Source organism: Octopus bimaculoides, chromosome 4 (genome assembly GCF_046866305.1).
Source record: "Octopus bimaculoides isolate indiv1 chromosome 4, ASM4686630v1, whole genome shotgun sequence".
NCBI classification, from domain to species: domain Eukaryota; kingdom Metazoa; phylum Mollusca; class Cephalopoda; order Octopoda; family Octopodidae; genus Octopus; species Octopus bimaculoides.
The window spans coordinates 86,565,140-86,592,546 of NC_142931.1; the positions used below are offsets into that span (position 1 = coordinate 86,565,140).

Below are 27,407 nucleotides of genomic sequence, written 5' to 3' on the forward strand. Positions count from 1 at the left end.
GGAGGAGTTGAGATCTAGGGAAACAAAGTTTATAATACCATTTTGACACAGCGATCTCCATTTTGTTCGTTCAAAGGCTGTTCACTCAAAGATGTTGTAAGAGGTTACTCTTCAGCTTGTCCTTATATCTGAGCTATGGTCGACCAACATTCCTGTGTCCACTCTCAAGCTGGCTGTACATGAGGACTTTAGGTATTCTTTCGTTACTCATTCTGACGACATGACCAGCCCAGTCCAATTGTGATTGGATAAGGAAGCTCTCAATTCCACCAATCTTACACTTGCTAAACAAGTCGGCATTCGAAACTGTTTTTTAGTGAATAACCGGAGATTGTCCTCAGACAGTCTTTGTGGAAGATGTCTAGTTGGTTAATGTGTCGCCTATAGGGTATCCACGATTCTGAGCTATACAAGAGAGTAGGAAGAATGGCTGCTTTATAGACCTGTACTTTGGGGTCAAGTTTGATGCCCCTTTCATTCCATAAGCGAAAAGAACGCAGAAAATAATGTTAGGATTTTCAAGCTTCAGTCATGAAATTTTTTTTTTTTGTCAAATGTTATTATTTATAGATATAAGCTATATAATGTCAAAATTAGATCCGGACTTGGGGCGTTGGCCTCAACACCACACTCAGACGATTGCCCAGAGAATTAACTAAAGCTGCTTCATGTTCTCATGTTCAACTACAGTGTCATCAGTAACCTTTTTCCCGATATCTCCTCGCCCTCATTACAACCACTTAGAGACTTCTTTGGTTTATCATAATACATACCTGCTCCTCCTGATTAGGGCAGAAGGGCAAAATAACTAGTTCGATTAGTAATACATGCATACATACTGACCGACAGACAGACATACATACATATGTTGTTAAATAATCATAATAGCATATTTTATTGCTCTTCACTGCTGTCGTATGTCTGCACTTCGACAATAACTAGTCGAGCATATTTGTGTACGTGCGAAAGGTTGTTGGAATGATGGTGGTAGTTACGGGACAGTGGTGGTGGTGGTGTTTCTTGTGAAAAGTTGATAAAGGAGTGGCTGCATTAATAATGTGTCTTGATTGAGAAAAGTTGTGGCGGTGTTGGCATGGGGAGGTGCGTCCCGAGCAGTAAATTTTCTTTTACAGAAGTCGTAATTTAACCCTAGGCCAGTTCCTCTTAAGCAGAACTTATCAAAGACGTTTTAGCTATGACCATACATTGTTTTATTTTTATTTTGGGGGAGGGAATAGTATTTGAGATAAGAGTATCTTTATTTAAGATAGTGAAGGTATGATTTGAGGGAGTTTTAGTTACTACTTTAACAGGTCAAGCGACGTATATAGGCTTCCTGTTTGGCTTGTGAGACTTTGATGTATAGCTGTAGGTGATGATGTTTCAACTCAAGTCGGATCGAATCAAACAGACCCATAATCACAGATAATCTAGCCATGACTGCCCAGTCTTTCATTAATTTTTTTTTTTTTTTTTTTTCCAGATAAAGTGTATTCAAGACATTATTACCAGTCAAGACAACACCGCAGTGGTTCCCAGTATTTCAAGAATAGGATCCGCAGAAGTGACCCTTTTATTAAAATGGATTGTCCCATGGACCTAAGGTCAGTCTACTCAACTAATTTTGAAGTCAAATCAAGGACCTTCCAATATTACTTTTACAGAACCCAAGGGATCCGCCTACCCCAGGTTGGGAACCGCTGTTATAGGACATATACTTAGTGGGAATTTGGTTACTGTTTCTTGAAAGTCGAGCGTCGGTGCTGTTATTACCTTTAGTGCTGTTATTACCTTTAGTAGTGGTGGTGGTGGTGAGACTTTGTAAACATTTTTGTTGTCGCTTTTGTCGGTATCGGCGTTGGTTGTGTAAGAAGAAATAATAGTTGCAGTGGTTGTTTTCAATTGAAGCCAGCCAATCATTTGCTTTAAAATAAATTTACCGGATTTTCCCAATATGTTTTGACATATAAGTACATTCTTTATATTTCTTTTTGTTTTCTTTCTGTTTCTTTATACCCCGTCCTCAGTCCTACATACACCTTTCATTCAATAATACATTTTTCGAACACAAACCTGTACAGGTGAGTACTAATTTTCCTTTCTCTTTTTCTCGAAAATATTTATAAAAATAGAAAGTATTGAATATATACGAGATATCAGTTTTATTAGTATGTGAGAGTGCAGCACACGCCACTAAAATATTGCTAGGGTACAAATATATGAAATCCATTATACCCATCATGACTACCCGACTGATAGGGGTAGACCGGAAATTTCCATCACAACCACATTTGAGCGACATGGTGCCCTTATATCTAGATAAACAGCGCATGACCTTGTAGATGTGGCCCATATTATTATCATTGTTTTTAAGTTCCGCCGAGGTTGACTTTGCCTTTCATCTTTTCGAGGTAGATAAATTAAGTAACAGTGAAACGCTGGGGTCGGTGTAATTGACAAGTCCCCTCCCTACAAAAATTCAGGCCTTATACTTTTAGTAAAAAGGATTATTATTGAGACAAAACTCAGGTTTTGTCTTATCTCTCCTACATAAGACCAAATCTCAGGTTTGGTCTTATGTAGGTAGCGGGTTACTACCTATAAACTTAGGTATCCACACGCTTTCGGAAGTGCTTAGAACCCGCCTGATAATACTTGCTGTCCTTAAGAGGCAAACTTTCTGTAGGAGCTCTACCGGGCATTCTATTTCAATCTTCTTCGGCCACTTGTCTATACCTTGGTTTACTCTTCCCAACACATCAATTCTTCTTCTTCTTCTTCTTCTTCTTCTTCTTCTTATTATTATTATTATTATTATTATTATTATTATTATTATTATTATTATTATTATCATTATTAAGTTTCGATAATATAGGTATTAATAATTTTCCTATGTTGATTAAACCGGACAACGTCACCTTAGCATTTCAACCTTTTGGGATCTATATAATAAAGTACCAGTAAAGTACTGAGGTCAATAGAATCAACTAACGTCCTTCACTCAAAATTACTAGCCTTGTGACAAAATTTGAGATCATTATTATTATCATCATCGTCTTTATACTAAGGATCACACATTGTTGATTTTTAAAATTTTGATAGTCTTGTTTACACGCAAAACCCTCACAGCACACACTCACACATTCTTTTATTTTGTTTTATGCTGTCCATGATGTTTTTCTTAATGTAAACCTCTGTGGTTAATAAAGAAATTATTACTATTATTATTATTATTATTATTATTATTATTATTATTGTTGTTGTTGTTGTTGTGGTTGTTGTTATGTTTGTCTTTTGCTTTTTAATTGTACAAGTTGACTCCAAGTCTCACCCAGAGACCTCAAGAGACAAGTTTGAAGTTCATGCTGGTGTTATGCCTAGGGTGCAATATATTTGGTTCTGTACATAGTGTTGTTCTAGAGAATGTTGAAGAAAACATAAGAAAATTATGTTTGTTTTAAAGTTTGAGATTACATAGACAGTATTTTACGTAGGAAATGGGCATTTCCCATGAGCACTATCTTTTGAATGTCTGCCATTGTGTAGTTTCCTGGTATCTGAGCTAGGTCGGAATCAACCCCTTTTGCTATCATTCCTAGAACACCTATGACAACAGGTGTTGTTTTAGCCTTGAGTTTCCACATTTTGCCAATTTCTATTTCAAGATCTGTGTACTTGCTCAGTTTCTGGTAGGTCTTGACAGATACATTTATGTCGATTGGATCAGTCATATCAGTGAGGAGGCATGATTTTTATCTGAAGTCTTTCAGTATAATGTCTGGCCTATTCGCATCTATCTTCCTGTCAGTTTGAACGGTGAAGTGCCAGAGGAGTGAGATGCGATTATTTTCAAGCGCTGGATGTGGTTTGTGTTCCCACCAGTTTTTATCATGGGGCAGGCCCAGGCTTTTGCAAATTACCCAGTGAATATATTGTGCTGCTCTTTCATGCCTGTTGAGATACTCTGTAGGCGCAAGAAGACTGCACATAGAGGCCACATGATCAATGGTTTCATTTTGTTGTTGAGATACACGACATGTTGGGCTACTGCCGTTCTTTAATATGTTTGCCTGGTAGTTCCTTGTAGGTAGGCATTGATCTTGAGCTTCTGTGATAAACCCTTCTGTTTCTGATTTTAAGCCAGAAGACACTAACTATTGATGAGTAAGGGCTCTGTCAACATCGGCGCTATTTGCCATTGAGAGGTTTTTCTTGTCATTTATCAGTAAGAATATCTAAGGCAGCAGTTTTAGCACGGGTTTTCATACGCTTATCTGTTTCTGTGCTTGTTTCCAGAACGTCTAATTCTGGGATTTGTTGTATTAGGAATTCACCCAGTTATTCCTTTGCCTGTTTTGCTATTGAGTATGATGCTTTCATGCTTTAAGACAAGTTTTAACGTCCAGTCATCAGAGTTTTTCAGGTAGGTGTTTAGGTCAATTGTGGCAATCTTCATTGTTAATTCCAGTTGTAAAAGTTCAAAGCCATCCTCTTTTCTTGGCAGGTAAAGTAGTTCTATATCTGCCTTAGGGCAGTGCATTCTATGCATTGTCAACAATTTTCGTATTTTTCTGTCAAGATTACATATTTCAATAATTGACCAGTTAATGATATTGAAACTCTAAGTCACGACTGGTATGACTAAAGTACTGATCACTTCGATCCTCTTTCTTGCATTCAGCTCTGTCTTGAGTATTGCCCTTACCCTGCAATAACATTCTCTTCTGATCCTTTCCCCTCATCATTGAATGTTTGATTCCGTCTCCTTCAAATACCCCTAGGTATTTGTAGCTCTCGCTGATTCTAACCCCTTTATAACTTTCTGCTGGTTAAGATTTACGTTGGATGTTTCTGTCATTTTTCCTTTGATAAAGGTAGTTTTTGCACATTTATCGAGGCCAAATTGCATTCTTATGTCATCACTGAATTGTTTAACAATCGCTAGTAAGCCATATAGTTGTTGGTCATATTTTGCGAAGAGCTTTAAATCATTCATGTAAATGAGATGACTTATATTTTTATCAAACATTTTATAGCCGTATTGTACATCATCGAGTAATTTCGAGAGAAGTATTAAGGCTAGACAAAAGGGGAGTGGTGATAGAGTCACACTGGAAAATGCCACATGAAATTCTTACATCTCCAGCATTGAGAGATTCGCTATCACTGTTCAAAGTCAGTGTGGTTCTTCATAATCTCATATTTACAGACAAGAAGTTTTGCAGAGTAGGTGCTATTTTAGACATTTCCAGACATTTCTTAATCCAGCTATGTGGTAGACTATCAAAAACTTTTTTATAGTCTATCCAGGTTATCAACAAGTTTTTGTGTCGTTTGTGACAATCTTTCAAGATCATCTTATTGATAAGTAGCTGATCTTTACAACCATAGGACCAAGTTTACATTCTTTTTGTTCATTAAGGAATATGCCACATTTTATTAAAAAAAACTATAGGTATATTCAGTCAAGACAGATGTTAATATTTTATACATTGTTGTTAAGAAGGTTATGAGTTTATAATTTTTTGGTTCATTTGTTTCTTCATATTTTTTTTTAAGTAGGAATGTAACACCATTAACTAGCCAAGAGGAAATCATTCTAGGTTGTTGTAAAACGTTGTAAAGTTTTGTTAGCAGTTCATGGCTCTCTGGGAAAGTATTCAACCAGAAGTTAGGAATTTTATCTTTTCCTGGAGACTTCTGCTTGCTTGACTTCCTGAAGTCAGATCTTACATCTTCAACCTTGATACCCTCCCACTTTTGCTCTTCTAAAGAGTCTAAGTCTGTAGATATTCTATCAATCTAAGGGACCTTTTTATTGTTTTTTTTCTTCTGCTCAAATTTTATTCCCAAATTCCTGCACTTCTTTTGGTGGAACAGACTTTACTGTAACTGGTATTTTCCCTATCTTCCTGTTAAAATATTATTATTATTATTATTATTATTAACCCTAACCCCATCAATTACTTCATTTTTTTCTGTAACCCTAACCCTAAGTAGAAAATTTTTGGAAATTTTTTTCAGAATCATAATCTCCGTATTTTTCCGCATATTTAAAAAAAAAAAAAAAAATTCTGGAAAAAGTTTAAAATGAAGTATTTAGGGGAGGGGGGTAATTTCAAAATGCCGATTTTTGCCAATTTTTTTGCAGATTCGTATTCTCCGTAGCCGAAAACGGGGTTTGTGTAGAAAAAAATTAAATAAAAAAAGGGGGTGTTTTGGGTGGGTGGGGGTACAAAAGGAAGTCTTGCCTAATTCACTAAGAGACCATACCACATCATGTCCCAATCCATATGGTCTGTTTCCATTATATTTTTTACATGTGTAAACACCGAAGTTTACACATTATCCGCTGTCTGATTCACAAAGTTCCCATACCTGGATCCCCCATTTAGTGGGTTTGGCAGGCATGTACTGCCAAAAATGTACTCTGCCCTTATAGCCTACATTGAGACTTTTCCCAGGTAGATACAGTTTTATAACTATTAAGGAGTAAATCAATTACATGACGTACTTTGTACAGGGGATCGTTGTTTGGGTCGTTTTTGCTGGGGGCATTAGCAGAATCAGTTACATGTAAATACTGAGATATTTTTGAATACCTCGTCTTCGATATTATACATAAGATATACGGATCATCATACCTTATATCAGGACTCCAGTAGTTCCACAGTCAAGGAAGTTGTTTAACACCAAATATGATACTGATTTTGAAAAACGCTCTCATTTCCGCAGTATAAGCTGGCTGCCATAGTGGATCGTTTCTTCTGCGATTAGAAATTATACGTTGCGTATATTTGTTTCCTCCGTAACATTTTCAAAAAAACTTTCCTGTAAAAATTAAAATAGATAGTCCAATGGTTGAGCATCAGGAGGTAAATTGTGTTGTGGACCAGTGTTTACTGTGAAATCAAGAATAGTGATTGGTGTTGTAATCTTTGACCATGTCGCCATGTTTACGATATCATTTTCATCACTTTCATTTTTATCACTTTCGGTCTCAAAATCTTTCTCGTCCGACGAATATTCACTAATATCGATATCAGATTCGTCCAAAGACAGAATACTCTTGTTTTCATTTATGTTTCCTGTATCGTCAAGATTAAAACCTTCAAAGTCCAAATCGCTATTTGCTGATGCCATTTCATTAAAAACTAAGATACAGACTTCTCTTCAAACGTTGAAAAAAACCATTGATTTTTTTATTACCCACAAGGCGCGAACACAGACGGGACAATACATAACATGTGGGGACATAAAACAGAAAAAAAAAGAAAAAATCAAATTAACGTATGAGAACATGGGATGATAATGAAAATGAGAAAAATGCAATGAAACTACTCGGCCCCATCTCCGAGCAACTCCGTTTCTGCCTTTTAACACCTCTTATACCCTGAACCTTCTAAAATGTCTACATCATGCTCTTCCAACAATTTTTCATATGTTAAAAGGTCTTTATCTGGTAGTATGTTCCAATGAAGTTCCACTTCCCACCAATCATATCCACTTTCATGCCTTACCAACCTCACCTTTTGTTCCTCTGTGGTTACCACACGTTGGTGCCACCTCTTAACATTGTCATACCTCTCTGTTTCCATTTTTTCACACTCTTCCCATGTCACTACCTCCCTACATAATTCCTCATTTGAATTGTCATACATTATTACAGTACATTTTTTTCTTTTCTGCTTGGCTGGAGGGAGTTTGAGAGGTTTTGTGTGTACTTGTTTTCTTTTTCTTTTGTTTTTGTATCGGAGGGGAATGAATAGGCTTGGTGTCTGCAGGGGGTCTGAGAGGGTGTGGGTGGGGTGTATGTGGGTTGGAGTTTAGAGTTCAAAACACTTGCCTTCTTTCTCTTTCTTCTGGTGACTTTTTCCCGTTGCTACTACTTCCTCCTCCTTTCTGGAACTCTCCAACCTCTCTTCCATTTGCTCCTCTATATTCTTTAGTCGCCTCTCCTCTGCTTTTTTGGTCTGTTAAGGGCAATCCGCTCTAATGTGGCCCTTTAGGCCACATTTAAACCATCTGGGGACTCTCACCGTCATTATCACGTCATCCATAATTATTGACACTGTGATATTTTCCAGAGTCTCGGTTGATCCTTGAACAATCAGGTTCAGTGTTTATCCCTTCCATATCACGCTTTCCTTTTTTGTAGCCTAGAGCAGGGGTTTTCAAACTTTTTGACTTGCGGACCCCTTTATCTTTCAGGCTTTACCTTAGCGACCACCTTATAAACACTTATGAAATTTATACATAAATATTTGCTTAAAATAACATATATTTTTACATTTATTTATTTAACAGTATTTAACAAATAGGTTTATTGTCAATTAAAAGATTTCGATTAAAAAACATATATAAAATCAAATTGCCCATAAAAAGTATTTGCTGTCTACGGACCCCCTGTCTTGTCCTTGCGGACCCCCTGTGGTCCACGGACCACAGTTTGAAAACCCCTGGCCTAGAGAACCACTATGTTGTCCTCGTTTCCAAGAAGGACAGCGACTGCTACTCAGGCCACATCAATCTCAGGTGGAATTCCTTCTACGCTTATTCTTGTTGCTCTTAGTCCTCGGTAAGTGGGCATAAGCACCACTTCCTCACTCTTGATGGATGTCGCTGGTTGTTTCCTTGCTGTTGTCCCTTCCTTGAACCTCACCTCCACTACTCCAAACATCGAACCTCTTGCGAGGTATACAATATCGCTCCATATCGGTCTCAGAGCCTTTTCCACCTGGTCCGTAGTCACAATGTCAATTTTTCCTTTACTTATTGAAAAGGTTCAGTATATCATTGTCCTTTCATTAATGTTATTACATGTCTCTTGGGGGCAGGGACAGCTTCACCTCAAAACCATCTCGACTTAGTAAATCTTTATACCTTCTAAATTTTCCAATATCCATTTCCTTCTCCTGGCATTTTGCCATGTTGGCAAAATTCCTCTTCTCCTTCTTCAGTTGATTGTCTATCTTCCAGTTGATTGTCTATCTTCCAGTTGATTGTCTATCTTCCAGACCACTCCAACAATTCCTCTTCTGATGACGATATGTCTGAGAAGCTATAGTCTTCTACAGACATGTTTTTACTAAGCTGTCTCTCCTCTCACGAGAAGAGAAAGCACAAACAAACCGCTGCAAAGCAGCACATGTTCAAATACTATAGAAAAAACACCAGTGCAAAAAGCAAAGTATAAAATATACAAACATTGAAAAAACCATGTGGTCTAAACAATTTCACAGTATTTATACTTGAATAAAGGCAGGAAAGGCTTCATCTCACATTATCTGAAAGCTACAAGAATTCAGTAACATGATTTGTTTATTTTTTTAGCGACTTCATAGTGCAGTCGGATACGGCTGGATTTGGCCAGTTTGAACAAATAAAGGGGAATTAATTTTGGCAGGTTTTGTCCAGTTTGAACACTAAAGGGCTAGGTAGGTACAGACGATGAACGTCTGCTTTTGGGTGGTGCATATTCTTAGATGTTAGTAGTTGACTTCAGCAGAATTTGAACTCAGAACGTAAAGATGGGTGAAATGCCACTAAGCATTTTGCCTGGTTAACAATTCTGCCAGCTCACTGCCTTAATAATAATAATGATAATTATTATTATTACTATTATTATTATTATTTCAAATTTTTGCCAGAAGGGCAACTTGGGGGAGGTGGGGATGAGTCGATTGCATTGACCCCAGTGTTCAACTCATACTTATTTTATCAACCTTGGTGAAATTTGAACTCGAAACATAAAAACAGGCGATATGCTGCTATGTATTTTGTCCAGTGTACTAACAATTCTGCCAGCTCGCTGCCCTTATAATTATTATTATAATAATAATAATAATAATAATAATAATAATATTTGTATCCAAAGATTATTATTATTCAGTAGTTTTATTTTTATAACGTGCTTTCACTTCACTACCGAGCGCAGCTCTGTGCGCCTTGGGTATGTGCTGTGGTGCTCTTATGTTTACTGTATTGAAAGTGTTTTGCGTAGGATGTGTGCAGTACCCAGTAGTGCAATTTTCTGTATGTTATATATATTTGTAAGTCCTGCTATTTTTGTTATGTATTTGTCTGAATATGATAGGAATTGTTTCTGTTTTTAGATTCCACATTCGAGTTATCTCTATTTCCAGGTCTTTGTATTTTGAAAGTTTTTCCATTTCTTTTTCTTTTAGAGAAACGTTGTCATCTGCTGGTATTGATACATCAATTAGAAAGCATTTTTTTTCTTCATGATCTTTGACAACTATATCTGGTCTATTTGCCTTAATTTCTCTATCTGTGTGTATTGGCATATCCCAGAGTATGGTTGCTTTCTCGTTTTCTGTGACCTTTTCTGGCGTGTGTTTATACCATCTTTTTTCTGTTGTTATTCCATAATGTTGGCATAGCTTCCAGTGTATATAGGTCCCAGCTCTGTCGTGTCTGTGGATATATATTCCTTCTTAGCCAGGACTGGGCAGCCATTATTATTATTATTATTATTATTATTATTATTATTATCATCATCATCATTATGGCGGCCAGCTGGTAGAATCGTTAGCATGTCAGGTAAAATGCATTTTGTCCACCCCTATGCTCTGAGTACAAATTCCAGTAAGGCTCATTTTGCCTTTCATCCTTTCGGGGTCTATAAAATAAGTACCAGCTGGGCACTGAGGTTGATGTAATCAACTCAGCCCCTCCCCACCGAACTTGCTAGCCTCATGCCAAAATTTGAAACTATTCCTTTTTTTTTTTTTTTTTGTTATCGAAACAAAGCTCAGGTAGGATTTATGTGGATAGCGGGTTACTACCTGCAACCTTAGGTCTCCACATGCTGTCGGCAATCTTTCAAGTGCTTAGAACCCTCCTGATAATCCTTGCTGTCCCTAAGAGGCAAACTTCCTGTAGGATCTCTTCCGGGCTTTCTATTTCAATCTCCTTCAGTCATTTATCTATATCTTGGCTTACTGTTCTCAACACACCAATTATTATAGGCACGACCTTTACTGTTCTCATGCTCCAAATTCTTCCTATTTCAAATTTCAAAGGATTGTATTTTCTTTGTTTCCTTTCCTCTTTCTTTACAATTCTGGGATCAAATGGGCATGATGTGTCAATGAATAAGCAACTTTGCTTTTCTTTACATATGATCGTAATATCTGATCTATTGTTTTCTAACTTCTTGTCCGTTTGAAAAGGGAAGTCCCACAAAATCATACATTTCTCTGACTTTAATACTCTTTTGACTCGATAATTGTACTATGTGTTTCTAGCTTCAGTTTAAACTTCAGATTAAACTGTTTGAAAAAATTCCTAACATCGGGTTACAGCAAGTAACCTCAGATGCCAAGAATCTTCCTAAGTGTCCTAGCTGTCCCTAATGATACTGTTTTCTGGAGCAGCACTAAACTAGGTTTTATGCCTATTTCCTCCGTCCATCTGTTCAAATTTTTAGGAATAGTTCCTAATGCACTTATAACTACAGAAATACATTTTACCCACACTTTCCATACCCTCTGTTTCTCAATGATTAGGTCCTAGCACTTTGTCATTTTCTCTGTACCTCTCATATTGATTTTCTCATCATTTGGGATTGTAAAGTCAATTACTTTCCAGTCTCTATTCTCTTTGTATATTTCTAATAAATCAGACTTTCCAGCTTCTATTGCTCTGTTTGTTTGAATGTTAAGATCCCACAACATCTTATATTTCTTACTTTCTAGCGCTTTACTAGGTTAATGTTCATACCATTTATCAGTTTGGTCAAATACTAGCTTTCTACATAACTCCCTGTGGATTATTCTCCCTAAGATCTCATGTATTTTCTTGTATTCTTTTTGTGCGCCAGCATGCATTCACTAACTATATGAGTAATACTTTCCTCCTTTGATTTACATAACCTACATTGGGAATCTGCCTGATTTTTGTCTATCTTGGCTTTTATTCAATTAGTCCTCAATACCTGATTTTGTACTGCTAATAACAAACTATCTGTCTCCCTTTTCAGCCTTCATTTCTGCAACCACACCCATATCTCACTATTCCTATTTCCTGCCACTATCTTTGGAAATCTATCTTTGCAAAACCTTCTCTTGCCAGGCAGATAATCTTGCTTCTTTTTTCTGGTTTTTAATCTCGTTTGACTTTCGCAGCCCTTAATAAAATGTCCTCACTATTACCTGCATAGGGAGCTATATCTTCTCTAGTTAACTTCACACAGCTTTCTATCAATATTAAACCTTTACCACTTTCCTTTCTAGGTAGATACTGTCTTGCTACTCCTACTCTTGGATGAAATCATCTATTTGTATTGAATTCCTTCCTGGGTCTTCTATCTAGATTTGATAATTCAGATTTTATCTAATCTGCAATAACTTGGAAAAATTTAACTAGTGATACTGCCCAAGTATTTACTGCCTTCACTAGATTTGGGCCATTTAGCTTCGATTTCATTAACTTCCTCACCCTTCAGATATACTCTTTCTCAATTTTCACTTTCATTTCTATAGTTAGTACTATCATATTCTAATACTCCTAGATACTTATAACTTTCTCTTGTTTTCAGTGATTGTAATGTTTGGCCATCTGGTAATTTGATGCCTTCACTGATGACTACCTGTCCCTTTTTTATGACTAATATTGTGCACTTATTTAAACCAAGTTCCATACCTTTATTTTTGCTGAAGAGTCTTACAGTTTGTATTAAGGAATCCATCTCATTTTTATTCTTACTAAAAAGCTTCAGATCATCCACGTAGAGCAAACTTCCCCTTTAGTATCTCTAAACTGATACCTTCTTAATACTAAACTGAGGGTGATTAAACATAACACAAATATTAAAGGGGATAACGAGTCTGCCTGGAAAATTCTTCTCTTGATACTAACTCTCCCCAAGCCTGTATCACCTGAGTAGAGATCTATTTTCCATTTCTTCATGCTATTGCTAATTAACTCTCTTATGTTGTCTGCAATAATGAATATTTTCAAACATTCACTTATTCATAAGTGCGGAATCGTGTCATAGGCTTTCGTATTATCTATCCATGCTATTGTTAAATTTTTCTTTCTAGATTTCACTTTTATATGACTGTTTTATCTATGTATAATAGATCATGCATTCCTTTAGCCTTCTTCCTGAAACCTTTCTGTTCTTCTGAAAGTAAATTCTGGCTGTCAAGGTACTCATAAATGCTTTCTAAGAGCATTCCTCTGAACAGCTTCATCACCAATGGTAAGCATGTGTTTGGCCTATAATTACTAGCTATATTGCCTTTGCTTTTGTCTTTCATGAGGAGTGCTGTTCTCCTTCTAGTCATCCAATTAGGTATGACTCCTCCATCCAGGCAATCATGAAGTTGTTCTCTCAGTCTCCCATGTAAGCTACTAAATTTCTTAAACCAGTATCCTTGAACTAAATCTTACTCAGCATTCTTCCTAACACTTTACTCATCAATGTACTAATTAGTCTTAGATCTGGCTGCTTTTCACAAACTACTTCTTCCCTCTCTTTCTTTAACCATATTGCATCTCCATTATGACCAACTGGCCTATCCCAAATATCTCTCCAGAACTTTCTGGCTTCCCCTGCATTAGGTTTCTCTTCTTCAGTAGTTTCTTATACACTATTTGTTCTATTTCTTCTACACAATTTGTTCTGTTGATACTGATCTATTCTTTTTTGATATCTGGAAAGCTTATCTGCTATTATTATGATACAGTGTTTCAGCTCTTCCGTGACTAACTTGTCCTGTTTCCAGGCTTCTATTCTGCTCAGATTTTGTTTTAATGCCTTCACTTTATTTTCTAATCTCCTTCTCCACATCTGCTCCTTCATATTCTTTTCTTGGGGAAACCCTCCTGCATAAATTAATAAGTTAGTGTCACCTATGTTTTTAGTGTCTATCCTACTGATAACAGAATCTACTTTTCTTGTAATATCTAGCAACTTTTAATGCTGGTATTCATTTTCTTTCTACTTTACTCATTGCTGCCTTCATCTCATCTAAATTCTTTAAATCTTCCTCACTTAATTTGCTGGTGTCAATTTTTCCTTCCTGATCGGTAGTGCTATTATTTTTCCTGTAGGCTCTTCTTTCTTTTTTAGTTCTCTTGAGATCTCTTGTACTTCCAATTCTGTCATCCACCTTTTCCTCCTAATTGCATTAGCCTGCTCCACTAGTTACTTCAAACATTCCCTTCTTTACCCAAAGTGCTAACATGCATTTTCTGTAGCCCCTTACTTTAGGTTCACTTTACAAGCAGCACTGCATCACTACTACTACTACTACTACTACTGTTATTATTATTATTTTTACGAAGGCGGTGAAGTGGCAGAAACGATAGTATGCCAGACAAACTGCTTAGTGGTATTTCATCCGGCTTTACATCGTGAGATCAAGTTCAGTCAGCTTTGCCTATCATCCTTCCAAAGTCGAAAAAATAAAGTATCAGTCAAGTACTGGTGTCGATATAATCAACTTGCCCCTTCTCTCAAAATTGCTGGCTTCATGCTAAAATTGGAAAGAATTGTCTCCAACAAGATGGTGGCAAGCTGGCAGAATGGTTAGTGCATCTGACAAAACACTTGGTGGCATTTCTTCCAACTTTATGATCTGAGTTCAAATAGTGATATACTGCTGCTACATTAGAGATGTCAACTTCACCCATCATCCTTTCGGAATCAATGAATTCAACTTGCCCCTTCCTTCAGAATTCTTGGCCTTGTGCCAAAATTTGAAAAAATTATTATTACCAGCAAGACCCATGGAAATTATACATTTTATTCTAAAGTCCTTATTTTTACTTTGATGAATAAGCTTATTGATTTTCATAATATTGTTGCGTTATGTTAGAATTCAAGTATGTATGCACTTTCGTTCTGCAGTCAAAGTTGTTTAAAACATAACACTTCAGTTGAATAAAGATCATGGAAAGCTTAAAAATATTATATAAGATTATATGATGCTGGATGGCAGAATTTGTAAGGTGATAGAGCAAACTTTAAAATACATTACAATGTTCACATAACACAGGATTGGATTTCTCTTTCATTACCACAGGCTGTGAGAAATACAATGGAGGCCATTTAATCAGTGTATAAGTGTATACTCCTCCTGTATGTGCAATAACAGGTTATAAATTATCCTTAGACAGAAAGAAGTGGACAAAGTCTCTGACGGATATCAAACAGCGTATCTGCTATTGACCAGATGGCCGTGATATATACTACTACACTAATGAGACTTGTTGACTTTAATGGTCAAATTAGAAGCTTCAGTCTTACAAATGAGAAAGGAAATTTGTTTTGGATCATGTGTGTGTATGTGTTGTTGTTGTTGGCACTCCGTCGCTTACGACGTCGAGGGTTCCAGTTGATCCGATCAACGGAACAGCCTGCTCGTGAAATTAATGTGCAAGTGGCTGAGCACTCCACAGACACGTGTACCCTTAATGTAGTTCTCGGGGATATTCAGCGTGACACAGTGTGACAAGGCTGACCCTTTGAATTACAGGCACAACAGAAACAGGAAGTAAGAGAGAGAAAGTTGTGGTGAAAGAGTACAGCAGGGTTCGCCACTATCCCCTGCCGGAGCCTCGTGGAGCTTTAGGTGTTTTCGCTCAATAAACACACACAATGCTCGGTCTGGGAATCGAAACCGCGAGTCCGCTGTCCTAACCACTGGGCCATTGTGCCTCCACGTGTGTATGAGTGTATTCATCTGAAAGATCTGCTCATGACGTGGCAAAGTATTCATCCAGTATATGTATCCTTATGATAATTCTGAAGTATATTGGTATAGCACAATGTGATAAGACTGGACTTTTGAATTACAAGAAGCCGTCCAGTAGGCTTTCATACAGTTTCTGTCGACCCAATTTTACTCTTGGTATCTATACTATAAAGGAGAAAGCTGCTTATGAATAAGATATGTAACAGTCACTAAAAGTACTAAACGAAAGCAATTATTAAAGGGTCGACCATCTGGAAATATTTTTATAAATTCATGTTCTAAGAAATTTCCTATAATTTTGATTGCTAAAGTTTCTTGGCTTTTTTAAATAAAATTTCTTGCAAATTTAAATATTCATTGCATTCACTGCAGAGTATTCCATTTTCATTTGCAAAGTCTCACTTTTTCTTTTAAGTTTGAATTTGCTATTTAGAAAACCGTCAGTTTATTCTGCTAATGTATACGTAATGTAAAAACATTATTTATTGAATGAAAATTTTAAAAAATACCCGTGTAATTTTTGAATATGGTATAGCTATGAGAAGAGCCTAGAAAGTTGGGTAATTACTATTAGAAGACAACGAGAAAAAAAACAAAAAATTACCGACAAGTACTCGAACCTTGCACCTTATTCACAGTTTCAAAACACTCTCTACCACTAAGCCAAGCTGATGAAGGAAATGTTCTCTATGTGGCCTGTGTGTTTTCTGTACTTTGTTTATCATTTTGTCTACGTTTTGTTTGCAACGTCCTGTACCCAGATATACATCTATATATACAGGTAGATGTAGGTATCTACATACATGTACGTATATATGCATATACTCATTTATTATTGTATTACATGATCGAACGCACACGTCATCCCTGCAAGTAAGTTTTGAACTTTATATTTTCTGACGCAACTCTATCTATCTTTGTATCTTTTTCCCCCTCTCGTTCTTCCTTTTGTTACTACTATATCTCTCTCTTCCTCCCTGTCTCTCGTTGCTCACCTATTTTATACTTCCTCCCCTTTTTTCTCCCTCTACCACTCTTTCTCCTTACCCCTCGCTGGTCACATGTGTCCAGCCCTACTTCCTTTCTTCCTTGGCTATCGCCAAGCACGCACACGAACATTCTTCGTCCCGCTTCCTTCCAGTTCGTTGCTTCACAGCGTTCAATACACACATATTTTTTCACGTCCGGCCGTATAGCCTTTTTGTTTATTTTCACTGTTTCGTTTTCCTGTCTTGTTTTCTGTCCGCCACTACATTCCTCCATGGTACAAATTTAATTTGTGGTCCGTGGGAAGAGCCATTTTAACGATGCGTCCTGCCCTAACTCTTCGAAATGCCAGTGTGAGAATGGTGGCAGCTGATGAAGGAAATGTTCTGTATGTGGCCTGTGTGTTTTCTGTACTCTGTTTATCATTTGTCTACGTTTTGTTTGCAACGTCCTGTACCCAGATATGCATCTATATATACAGGTAGATGTAGGTATGTACATACATGTACGTATATATGCATATGCTCATTTATTATTGTATACACAAACAAGTTGTAAGAGCGACTTCAACACACACCAATACACACTCGTGCACACACATAGAGACACATACACACAAATGAAAGGCAATGAATGTGTATGTGTGGGGGGTGCTGTTCACTGACAAAACTTCGTGCTGCATCACTTTTGTGACGTTTTGTCAGTGAACAGGGTGTGGTTTAAAAGCGACAAAAATATTTTGACACAAATGAAACTTTAATGTTGCAGTGAAACCAATGTTATTTGTATTCTTGAATGGCTTACAAATATCTTCCACGTTGCAATTGTTTTTGTTTTCGCACACGATCTCAGATCAAATCAGTTGCTATGCAAGTACATCGCCGTAATTTTTTTAAATCACTGTGGACAAATGCCAGCAATGACCTCAGGCTCTCCGATATTTTAATTTCTAAACAGAAACAATCAGAGGTAGGGAGTGGGGTTGCAAAAAATTCATAATTTCTCAAATTTTCTTTTTTTATAGCATATAAATGTATTTATTTATGGGGGGAAATATTGCAAAACATCAATACATGTGAGAGTGATAAAGAAACGAGGAGGGTTGTCTTTGGATGTGTTAGAAACAACAGCTAAATCGCATTTAAATCACTTTCCCTCTGAAAATATTAACGATTAAAAAATTTTTTTTACCAAAAATGCTTTTCCCATGGTTTTGAAATGCAAAAACAAATTGGCCAAAATAGGTCCGGAGTGGGATGATGAGGGAGGGGTGTCTAAAAAAAGAGACTTTTCAAAACCTTTTTCATACAAAGATGCCCCCCAACCCCATCATTTAAAAAAATGGTAAAAAACCCCGAAAAAATCTTCCTCACAAATTTCTTTATAATCGTAATCTATGTTTGAAAGTGATTTGTATAAATGTGCATTAAAAGATACCCATTTTCCTGAAAGTTATGAGGGAAAAAAGTCAGATCATATGAATTTTCCGAAACTCCTCTCTCCACCCCATCAGAAAAATTCTTTCTCATAAATCCCTATATACTCTGAAGCCACAACATTTAAGAGGTATTTGTAGAAAATTTTGTTAAAAAGTATCCATTTCATTCATTGTTTGCAATGTTCTCTCTCCTCTTCTCTCCCCCTCTCTCTCTCTCTCATACACACACACACTCTCACACACACTCAAACACACACACACACACACACACACACACATACTGCAAAGCTTACAGATAGGCTGCTGAATTTAAATCTCTATGTTGCTTTGAGGGGAAGAAAAACTTGACAAACTGCTTCTCACTCTGTTGTTGGACTACTGTGATGTTTGTTTAAAAAAGAGAGATTATAACTGTGATAAAATAATGAAAGCAATATATACTAAGCAAGTGAGCACTATTATACAAAGAAATAATTAAATGTAAAATATAAAAAGTATTAGAATTGGGAATCAAATGTGAAAATATCATCAAAGGGCTAGCAGAAAACCACCCAGTTCTTATTATCATCATCATCATCATCATCATCATCATCATCATCATCATTTAACGTCTGTTTTCCATGCTGGCATGGGTTGGACAGTTTGACTTAGGTCTGGAGAGCCAGTGGCTGCACCAGACTTCAATCTGGTCTGGCCATGTTTCTACAGCTGGATGCCCTTCCTAACACCAACCACTCCGAGAGTGTAGTGGGTGCTTCTTATGTGCCACCGGTACAGGAGCCAGTCAGACAGGCTTGGCATCGATCACGTTCAGATAGTGCTTTTTATGTGCCACCGGCACAGAGGCCAGTCAGTGGGTACTGGCATCAGCCATGTTTAGATGGTACTTTTTACATGCCACCAGCACGGAAGCCAGTCAGTGGGTACTGGCATCAGCCATGCTCGGATGGTGCTTTTTACATGCCACCAGCAGGAGAGCCAGTCAGGCAGACCTGAGATTGACCACATTCGGTCTTCTCAATCACAGCATATTTCCAAAAGTCTTGGTCTCCTATCATTGCCTCTATGAGGCCCAATGTTCAAAAGTCATGCTTCACCACCTCTTCCCATGTTTCCTGGGTCTACCTCTTCCACAGGTTTCTTCCAAAGTTAGGGGGGTGGCACTTCCTCATCCATACGTAACACATGACCATACCAGTACAGTCAATTCTCTTGCACACCATATTTGATGCTTCTTGTACCCAACTTTTCTCTCAGGGCACTACAGACTTGGTCACCTAGGTAGCAGAAGCTATCAACTACTTCTAGTTTCTCCCCTTGTCATGTGATGGAATCTGTTTTCTAAGCATCTGTGGTGTTTATTGCCCCTGTACATCCTCCGCACACGAAAGCTATCTTCCAGGTTAATCTTCCTTTGCTGTTGCTGCACCTCTTATGTGTCCATAGCTTACACTGGGTACATCTTATGGAGTTTCTACCTACACCTTTTCTATAGATTGAAGAGGGCCACCTACCTGAAGGGGTGTGTGATGTGTTCGCCTTCGTACTTACTAGAACCTTGGTCTTTGCGACATTGACTCTAAGGCCCTTCGATTCTAAACCTTGCTTCCACACCTGAAATTTCTTCTCTAATTTTGATAGTGATTCTGCTATGAGGGCAAGGTCATCAGCATAGAGGAGCTCCCAGGGCAGTTTGTCTTGAATTCCTCTGTTATTGCCTGGAGGACTTCTAACCTGACATCATTCAAACATTCAAGCGCGCTAAGATTGTTGTCCCTACTGGGGTAGGGGTAGGTGTCATCATCATCATCATCGTTTAACGTCCGCTTTCCATGCTAGCATGGGTTGGACGATTTTGACTGAGGACTGGTGAAACCGGATGGCAACACCAGGCTCCAATCTAAATTTGGCAGAGTTTCTACAGCTGGATGCCCTTCCTAACGCCAACCACTCAGAGAGTGTAGTAGGTGCTTTTACGTGTCACCTGCACGAAGGCCAGTCAGGCGATACTAGCAATAGCTACGCTCGAAATGGTGTCTTTTATGTGCCACCCGCACAAGCCAGTCCAGGGGCACTGGCAACGATCTCGCTCGAAAATCCTACGGAGGCCAGTCAGGCGGTACTGGCAATGGCCACGCTCAAAATGGTGCATCTTATGTGCCACCCGCACAAGAGCCAGTCCAGGGGCACTGGCAACGACCTTACTTGGCTTGCCGGGTCTTCTCACGCACAGCACATTTCCAAAGGTCTCGGTCAGTAGTCATCACTTCGGTGAGGCCCAATGTACAAAGGTCTTGCCTCACCACCTCAGCCCAGGTCTTCCTGGGCCTACCTCTTCCACGGGTTCCCTCAACTGTTAGGGTGTGGCACTTTTTCACGCAGCTATCCTCATCCATTCTCACCACATGTCCATACCAGCACAATCGTCTCTCTTGCACACCACAACTGATACTTCTAATGTTCAGCTTTTCTCTCAAGATACTTACACTCTGACGGGTATTCACATTGACATTACACATTCAACGGAGCATACTGGCTTCATTCCTTGCGAGCTTACGTATGTCCTCAGCAGTTACAGCCCATGTTTCACTGCCATGTAGCATGGCTGTTCGTACACATGCGTCATACAGTCTGCCTTTTACTCTGAGTGAGAGTCCCTTTGTCGCCAGCAGGGGTAAGAACTCTCTAAACTTTGCCCAGGCTATTCTTATTCTAGCAGCTACACTTTCAGCGCACCCACCCCCACTACTAACTTGGTCGCCCAGATAGCGGAAGCTATCGACTACCTCTAGTTTTTCACCCTGGAATGAGATAGAAGTTGTTTCCTGTTTGTTTACAGTCTTTATTGCACCTGAACATCTGCCACAAACAAAAACTAAATTCCTAGTTAACCTGCCTTTGATGTTGCTGCACCTCTTATGTGTCCATAGCTTGCACCGGGTACATCTTATAGAGTTACTACCTACTCCTTTTCTACATACTGAGCAGGGCCATCTACCTGAAGGGGTTTGTGTTTTATCTACCTTCCTATTTATTAGGATTTTGGTTTTAGCTAGGTTGACTCTAAGGCCCTTCAATTCTAGACCTTGCTTCCACACCTGAAACTTCTCCTCTAGTTCTGATAGTGACTCCACAATTAGGGCAAGGTCATCAGCATAGAGGAGCTCCCAGGGGCAACCTGTTTTGAACTCCTCTGTGATTGCCTGGAGGACTATGATAAATAAGAGGGGGCTGAGGATGGAACCTTGGTGGACCCCTACCTCTACCCGGAATTCATTGCTGTACTCATTTCCAACCCTCACCTTACTGGCAGCATCTCTGTACATGGCTCGCACAGCTCTCACTAACCATTCTTCTATCCCAAGTTTCCTCATTGACCACCAGATAAGGGATCGGGGGACCCTGTCAAAGGCTTTCTCCATGTCAACGAAAGCCAGGTACAGAGGTTTATCCTTGGCTAGGTATTTCTCCTGCAGCTGTCTTACTAGAAATAAGGCATCAGTAGTGCTTTTACCTGGCACGAACCCAAACTGCATCTCATCTAAATTGATTCGCTCCCTAATTAGTTGGGCTATGACCCTCTCTGTAACTTTCATAACCTGATCTAACAGCTTGATGCCTCTGTAATTATTTGTATCTGAAGCGTCACCTTTACCTTTGTAGCAGTTGACTATGATGCTGCTACACCAGTCATTGGGTTGTAAATATAAGCATTATGGTCATTGTAAAAACGTAAATTTAAGTGGTGTTGCAAATATGGATATTCCAATGTTAAATTAAGTAGGGAGTCAGCTAAACTGGTTGCACAGGTACTTCCTGTACACCAAATCTAAGTAAAATCATTGATTTGGTTGGTTGGCAGAAACCTAAAAATGCACTTGTAACTTACTCTAAAATATCTCAAACAGATTCAGTAAATGGCAAAAAGAGGCGTGGGAATGTCAGGGGAATAGGTCGAACAACAGGGAATGTTTTTAATCTGACCAGATGGAAATTCCAGACTGGAATGGATCCAGAAGACATAGAAACCCTTGCTTCGGATTGAGCTGGATGGCAAACAAAAGTGTGGAGTGGAGTGAAAGCATTTGAAGAGGCCAGGATAACACATGCAAGACTCAAAAGAGATTTAAGGAAGAATGTTACGACCGAGAGGGTGAATCACAATGACCTTTTTGTGTACACAGTTTGTGAAAGACCATGCCTTTTACTGGATTCAAATCTCATTTGCGAACCAATAAAATACGAACCTCCATCAACTATTCTGCCTATATGTCTGTGCACACCTTTGAATGCAATGTATGCCAGAAGGTTTGCAAATCTAATGGAGGCCTCAAAAGACATTTTAAGATCCACAAAGATCAGAACTTATCTGCAGCTCTTGGTGGTCCAAATCGGATATGCAATCTATGTGGGTGCCTTTTCAGAACATTGTCTGGTTTAAAAAGTCACATCAGATGCCATGATGGTTCTAAGGTATAGGTACCAGAGGTGGTCAAACTATCCATAAGGAGTAGACAACCATCATATATATATATATATATATATATATACATACATATATGCATACACATGCAAATATGGTGAAATGAACATCAAAATTGTGTTGGTTGCTGATGGTCCAGAATAAAAGTTTACTGAAATGACTAAAGACAAACAACTGCAGTATACATTTTGTGTTGAAGTCTTCTTTCACATACCAGCAGCTGTGTGTGTGTGTGTCTGTGTGTCTGTGTCAGTGCATGTGCATGTGCACTTTGATATAGTAAGATAGTAGATAAGATGTTTTAACTTTTTTTTTTCCCTATCAACCCCAGCTTTCATATATACAGTCCCTAGACACAGCTGCCTGGTTATATGACTGTGCATTGATCTAGTGTAACAGATTACTGCTAGAGGAAAGTTTTCTAATGATAAAATCCAAGTTTCTAAAATTACATTCAGTCCTTAGATACTGTTGATTGTAAAAAATTCACAACTTTATCAGATCAAAAATGGTGTCACAAAAGATAAGATATTAAAAATAATCTAAGTGTATTAAATAAGACATGCTTATCAAGATATCCGATTTTATACACACATATGCACCACACACACACACACACACACACATACACACACACACACACACACACATGATATGTATACATCTTCCCACATGGCTTCAGTCTCAACATGCAGGCCTACATGAAGTGCCTGGAGGAGGTAATGCTGCCCTGGTTCAAGAGAGTGATTACTGGAAGGTCCTGTGTCTGGCAACAGGACTCTGCACCATACCACACAAACAGGAGAACCCAGTCATGGCTGTCAGATGAAAATAACATCATGGTAAGAAAGGCAAAAGAGAGCAGCAGTATTGAACTCAATGCTTCACCAAAAGTCAATCACAAAGAATGGCCATTGAAAAGGTGATAATACTGGCGGGGCCCTAGCATGGTCACAGCCTTTTGGCTGACACGCATATATATATATATATATATATATATATATATATATATATATATATATATACATACATATATATATATATATATATATATATATATATATATATATATATAATTTATAGAAAAACCACTATTAAATAATTCAATAAAGAAGAATTTAATTCATACCCTCCAGAAAATAAATATATCATAAAAACCTTACTAAAAAAAATCAATAAAATACAAAAAGAATAACTAATAAATGGTATAAAATGACTTAATTATTGTAGTAGGCTTTCCATTTAATCCTATTAATAAAATCTTTAAAATTATTAATAAGTTTCAAAATATATTCCTTTCTAGATGGTATAGGAATATCCTTCAAAGATGAATTCCAAAACAGCAGTTCAATCTTTCCTGTAAGTTCTATAACTAACAAAATTAAGAAATTTTACAGAACTAAGATTGAATACAACTTTCCTACTAATGTCTAATCATTTTTTACTTTATTTTTTTTTTTTTTCAGACCATTGATTGCCAGTCTAGCTTCTTTCTGAATTTCACCTGTGTCAAGTAAACATCACTTTCCAGCAATGAAAGCCAAAAATATGAATTTCATCTCATCCAATCATTAATTTGTTCTACCACTGCCAGCACCAAACTGACAAATTCCCTGTTTTATGTTGATCAGTGGTTCTCAACCATTTTTCCCCTGTGGACCCTTTTGATTCCTATGAGGGTGGATCCTCATCACCATTCAGTATTTAAAAAAAAATCTTATTATATTTTCATAATTAAATATTATTAAGAATTGTATAAAAGAATGAACACATTTTGTGTACAGTAGAAGTATAACCAATTCATTGTACATAAATTCTAACAACAAAATCTTATATAAACCCCCAAGGTCTATGTGGACCCCAGTTAAGAACCACTGATGTAGATGGATGTGGGAGTATTGATATATCTTGTTCAGTAAAACAGTACACTGACATCAAATGAAATCATAACCTTCATACTAAAGGATCAATGAAGAAGATCTCTATAAATGTGCATGCTTCTCACAATTTTGTACATCAGCCAATCCAGTGCTTGATATGTACCAGAATAAGATGTATGAACAAGCTGCTAAATAGCTAGTGCATTAAACTCAGTTTCTGTAGCACTAAAACTCTAACAATCATATTAAACTATTACAGGACAACTTTTCTGCTATCAAATAATAAGGGGAATGGCATTGTTTTGTTCAGGTAACACAACGAAACATTGATAGTGTAATTATATGACAAATTATGAGATCAGATCCCAGGATTTTATTCACTTGATCATTATTAACTGAAATATATCAGATTGTTCCATAACAAACCATGGGTGGTGACTGTCAACCAGGGACTGCAGTAATTTCTCTAGCAGTTGTTGGTACAGCTCTGACTTTAATTGTTATTTTTGTCATTGTTAAATGCTTATATCGCTATTTTAAGAAGCATTCTAGACATTCAGAAAATGCTGATTTAACTATATATGATATACGAAAATTATCAGAGCAAAGAGACAGTGTCTATAAATGTGCATGTTTTACACACTTTCCTTTTGTACATCAGCCAAGTGCCAGGAACCTCTGTCACCATCAACAACAACAACCACAAACACAGATAACAGAAAATTCAACATCAGAATGTTCTTCTCTCCAAAACAAGAATACTAAACTAGCATACATAAATCCTGATTTTGAAGAAGTGATCCAAGGAAAATGTATTCCTTCAAATACTTCAAACTCAATTAGTTGTGCTGACAGCTGTATATTTACTGAGAATGATTCTGCATCACATTCCTATGTTCAAAAAGAAAGTAATATCCAAAACTCTAGTATGTATGATCCAAATTTTTTGCTTTCAGCCTACAATGCTGGGTACCCTATTGGAAACTGTCTGAAGGAAATATATCAAATAACAGAGCGCAGTATTACAAAACAAATTTGTAATAAACTGGTGGTTTGTGTAAGTCACCTGGTTACTGACGTTGGTGACACTCTCATACTTGATAACATGGGTATATCTCTTTATATACCACCTGGAGCCATTGAAAGTGGGAAGAAACAGGTTATCTCTCTTGTGCTTAACTGGGACCTCTCAGATAATCCTCTGATGACTGGTGATGAATCTCTTGTAAGTCCTCTTGTCTATTGTGGACCCCATGGTTTGAAACTGAAGCAAAGTTGTCAACTTACATTCAAACATTGTGCTTTTAATGTAAACGAACTAAAAATCTTGAAAAGTGAGACTGAACTTACAGGTCATAAAGATTGGCAACAGATAAAGGACAAAGACCATTCTGGGAATAACAATGAACAGTGTCAAAACTCTTTTAATATCACACCAAATGAGTGTCAAGTCAATATAAGTAGTTTCACATTATTTACAGCCATCATGACTATTCTGGAAGATTGTGATGATGACAGTCTTCCACAAAGCTGTAAATGGTTGCAATTGGCTGCTTTTTCATGTCCACTAAAGTCAAACAGTTCACATTACCAAATCAGAATTTATTTTTTAAACAAGACGCCATGTGCTCTACAATGGGCCATTCAAAATGAAGCTAAATTTGGGGGTGTATTATGTTGTCCAGAAAAAGTGTTTTTGTTTGATGGTAAGAAGGGAGTTGGACATGGAAAAGATGTGATTATTAATACAATATATACTTCTGAAGGATGGGAAATGATAGAAGATACAGATGACGAGTCAAACAGAATTCCGTTCCTCTATATTTGGCATGGGAAATGTCCATATGCATCACTTTGTTTTCATCGTCAACTTTCTACATCAAAACCAACAAAAGACCTTAGTTTACAGTTCCATATCTTCCAAGAGACTTTGGAAAGTGCAGGTGAAAAATTAATTGTCCAAAACCAGGCCAAGCCAAATATTTATGATGATAGTGAGCAGCAGTGTCAGAAACATAAATCACCCCAAATCAAAATCCAAGTTTCAGTTGATGGATTTAAGGAAAGCCAAGATATTTTTGATGTTGCAAACCATTTGAAATGCAAGAAAATTCCACAGGAACTAAGATTGAAGCTTAAATTACTACTAGATCCTTCTTGTTTATTTGATAAAAACTGGAAAGCTTTGGCATCGTACTTGAAACTTGATTCATCAATTCGTTACATGGAAGCAAAAGACAGTCCAACTGATCAACTTCTGGACATCTTAGAACAGAAAATGTACAGCTTGGAAGCAATACACCATATTTTAACAGACATTGGGAGAATTGATGCTGCTACTGAAATAGAAGAATTTCTTGAACAGTCAGTGGAGGAATTACCACAGAATTAATCTTAAAGAACACAGCTGTTGACATATTAATTTGTAATAGAAAAACAATGCCAAATTTATGTAGAAAAGAGTATCATTGATGGAAGGAGGTCTAGTATGTAACTAGTATGCATTTTATCAGCTCCTGAGAATGACAGAATTATTCCTGGCAAAATTTGAACTTCAATCCAATGCCAAATTACCACACACCTGCTATTGAAATATTATCCACCAAATGTTGGTATCATATCATTTCTCCATTCTAAAATAGATATCATTGCTGTCAGAACAGCAATGCTGGTCTTTACAATATGATCAATATGGCTAACATCGTTCTGTGACAATAAAATGTTAATATTGATCAAGTAACAATAAACTGTTAACTTTGTTCCTTGACAACAAACTTTTAACATTGACTGATTATCCATAAACTTTTAACATTGTTCACCAAGAATAAATTGTTATCATAGCTCAGTGATAATAAACTAATTACATTGCTTTGTATGAACTGTTAACTTGA

General features: G+C 37.4%; 1 protein-coding gene across 4 annotated transcripts; it reads left to right on the forward strand.

Moving 5' to 3' along the window:
• Positions 1–493: 493 nt before the first annotated feature.
• On the forward strand, positions 494–27,407 carry LOC106875525 (UNC5C-like protein). Of its 4 annotated transcripts, none has more exons than XM_014923722.3 (3): positions 494–508; positions 1,484–1,604; positions 24,103–27,046. In XM_014923722.3, the coding sequence occupies exon 3, from the start codon at positions 24,944–24,946 to the stop codon at positions 26,906–26,908; it is 1,965 nt and encodes a 654-aa protein (XP_014779208.1). In that variant the 5' UTR covers positions 494–508; positions 1,484–1,604; positions 24,103–24,943; the 3' UTR covers positions 26,909–27,046. The 4 variants fall into 4 exon arrangements, with proteins under 4 accessions (XP_014779208.1, XP_052823148.1, XP_052823147.1 ...); XM_052967187.2 differs by lacking the exon at positions 494–508 and adding an exon at positions 23,940–23,995 and having other exon boundaries at positions 24,103–27,407; XM_052967188.2 differs by lacking the exon at positions 494–508 and having other exon boundaries at positions 1,130–1,604; positions 24,103–27,407.

Coding starts and splice junctions, on each gene's coding strand:
- LOC106875525 (XM_014923722.3), top strand. CDS start 24,944: ATGGGTGGTGACTGTCAACCAGGGACTGCAGTAATTTCTCTAGCAGTT.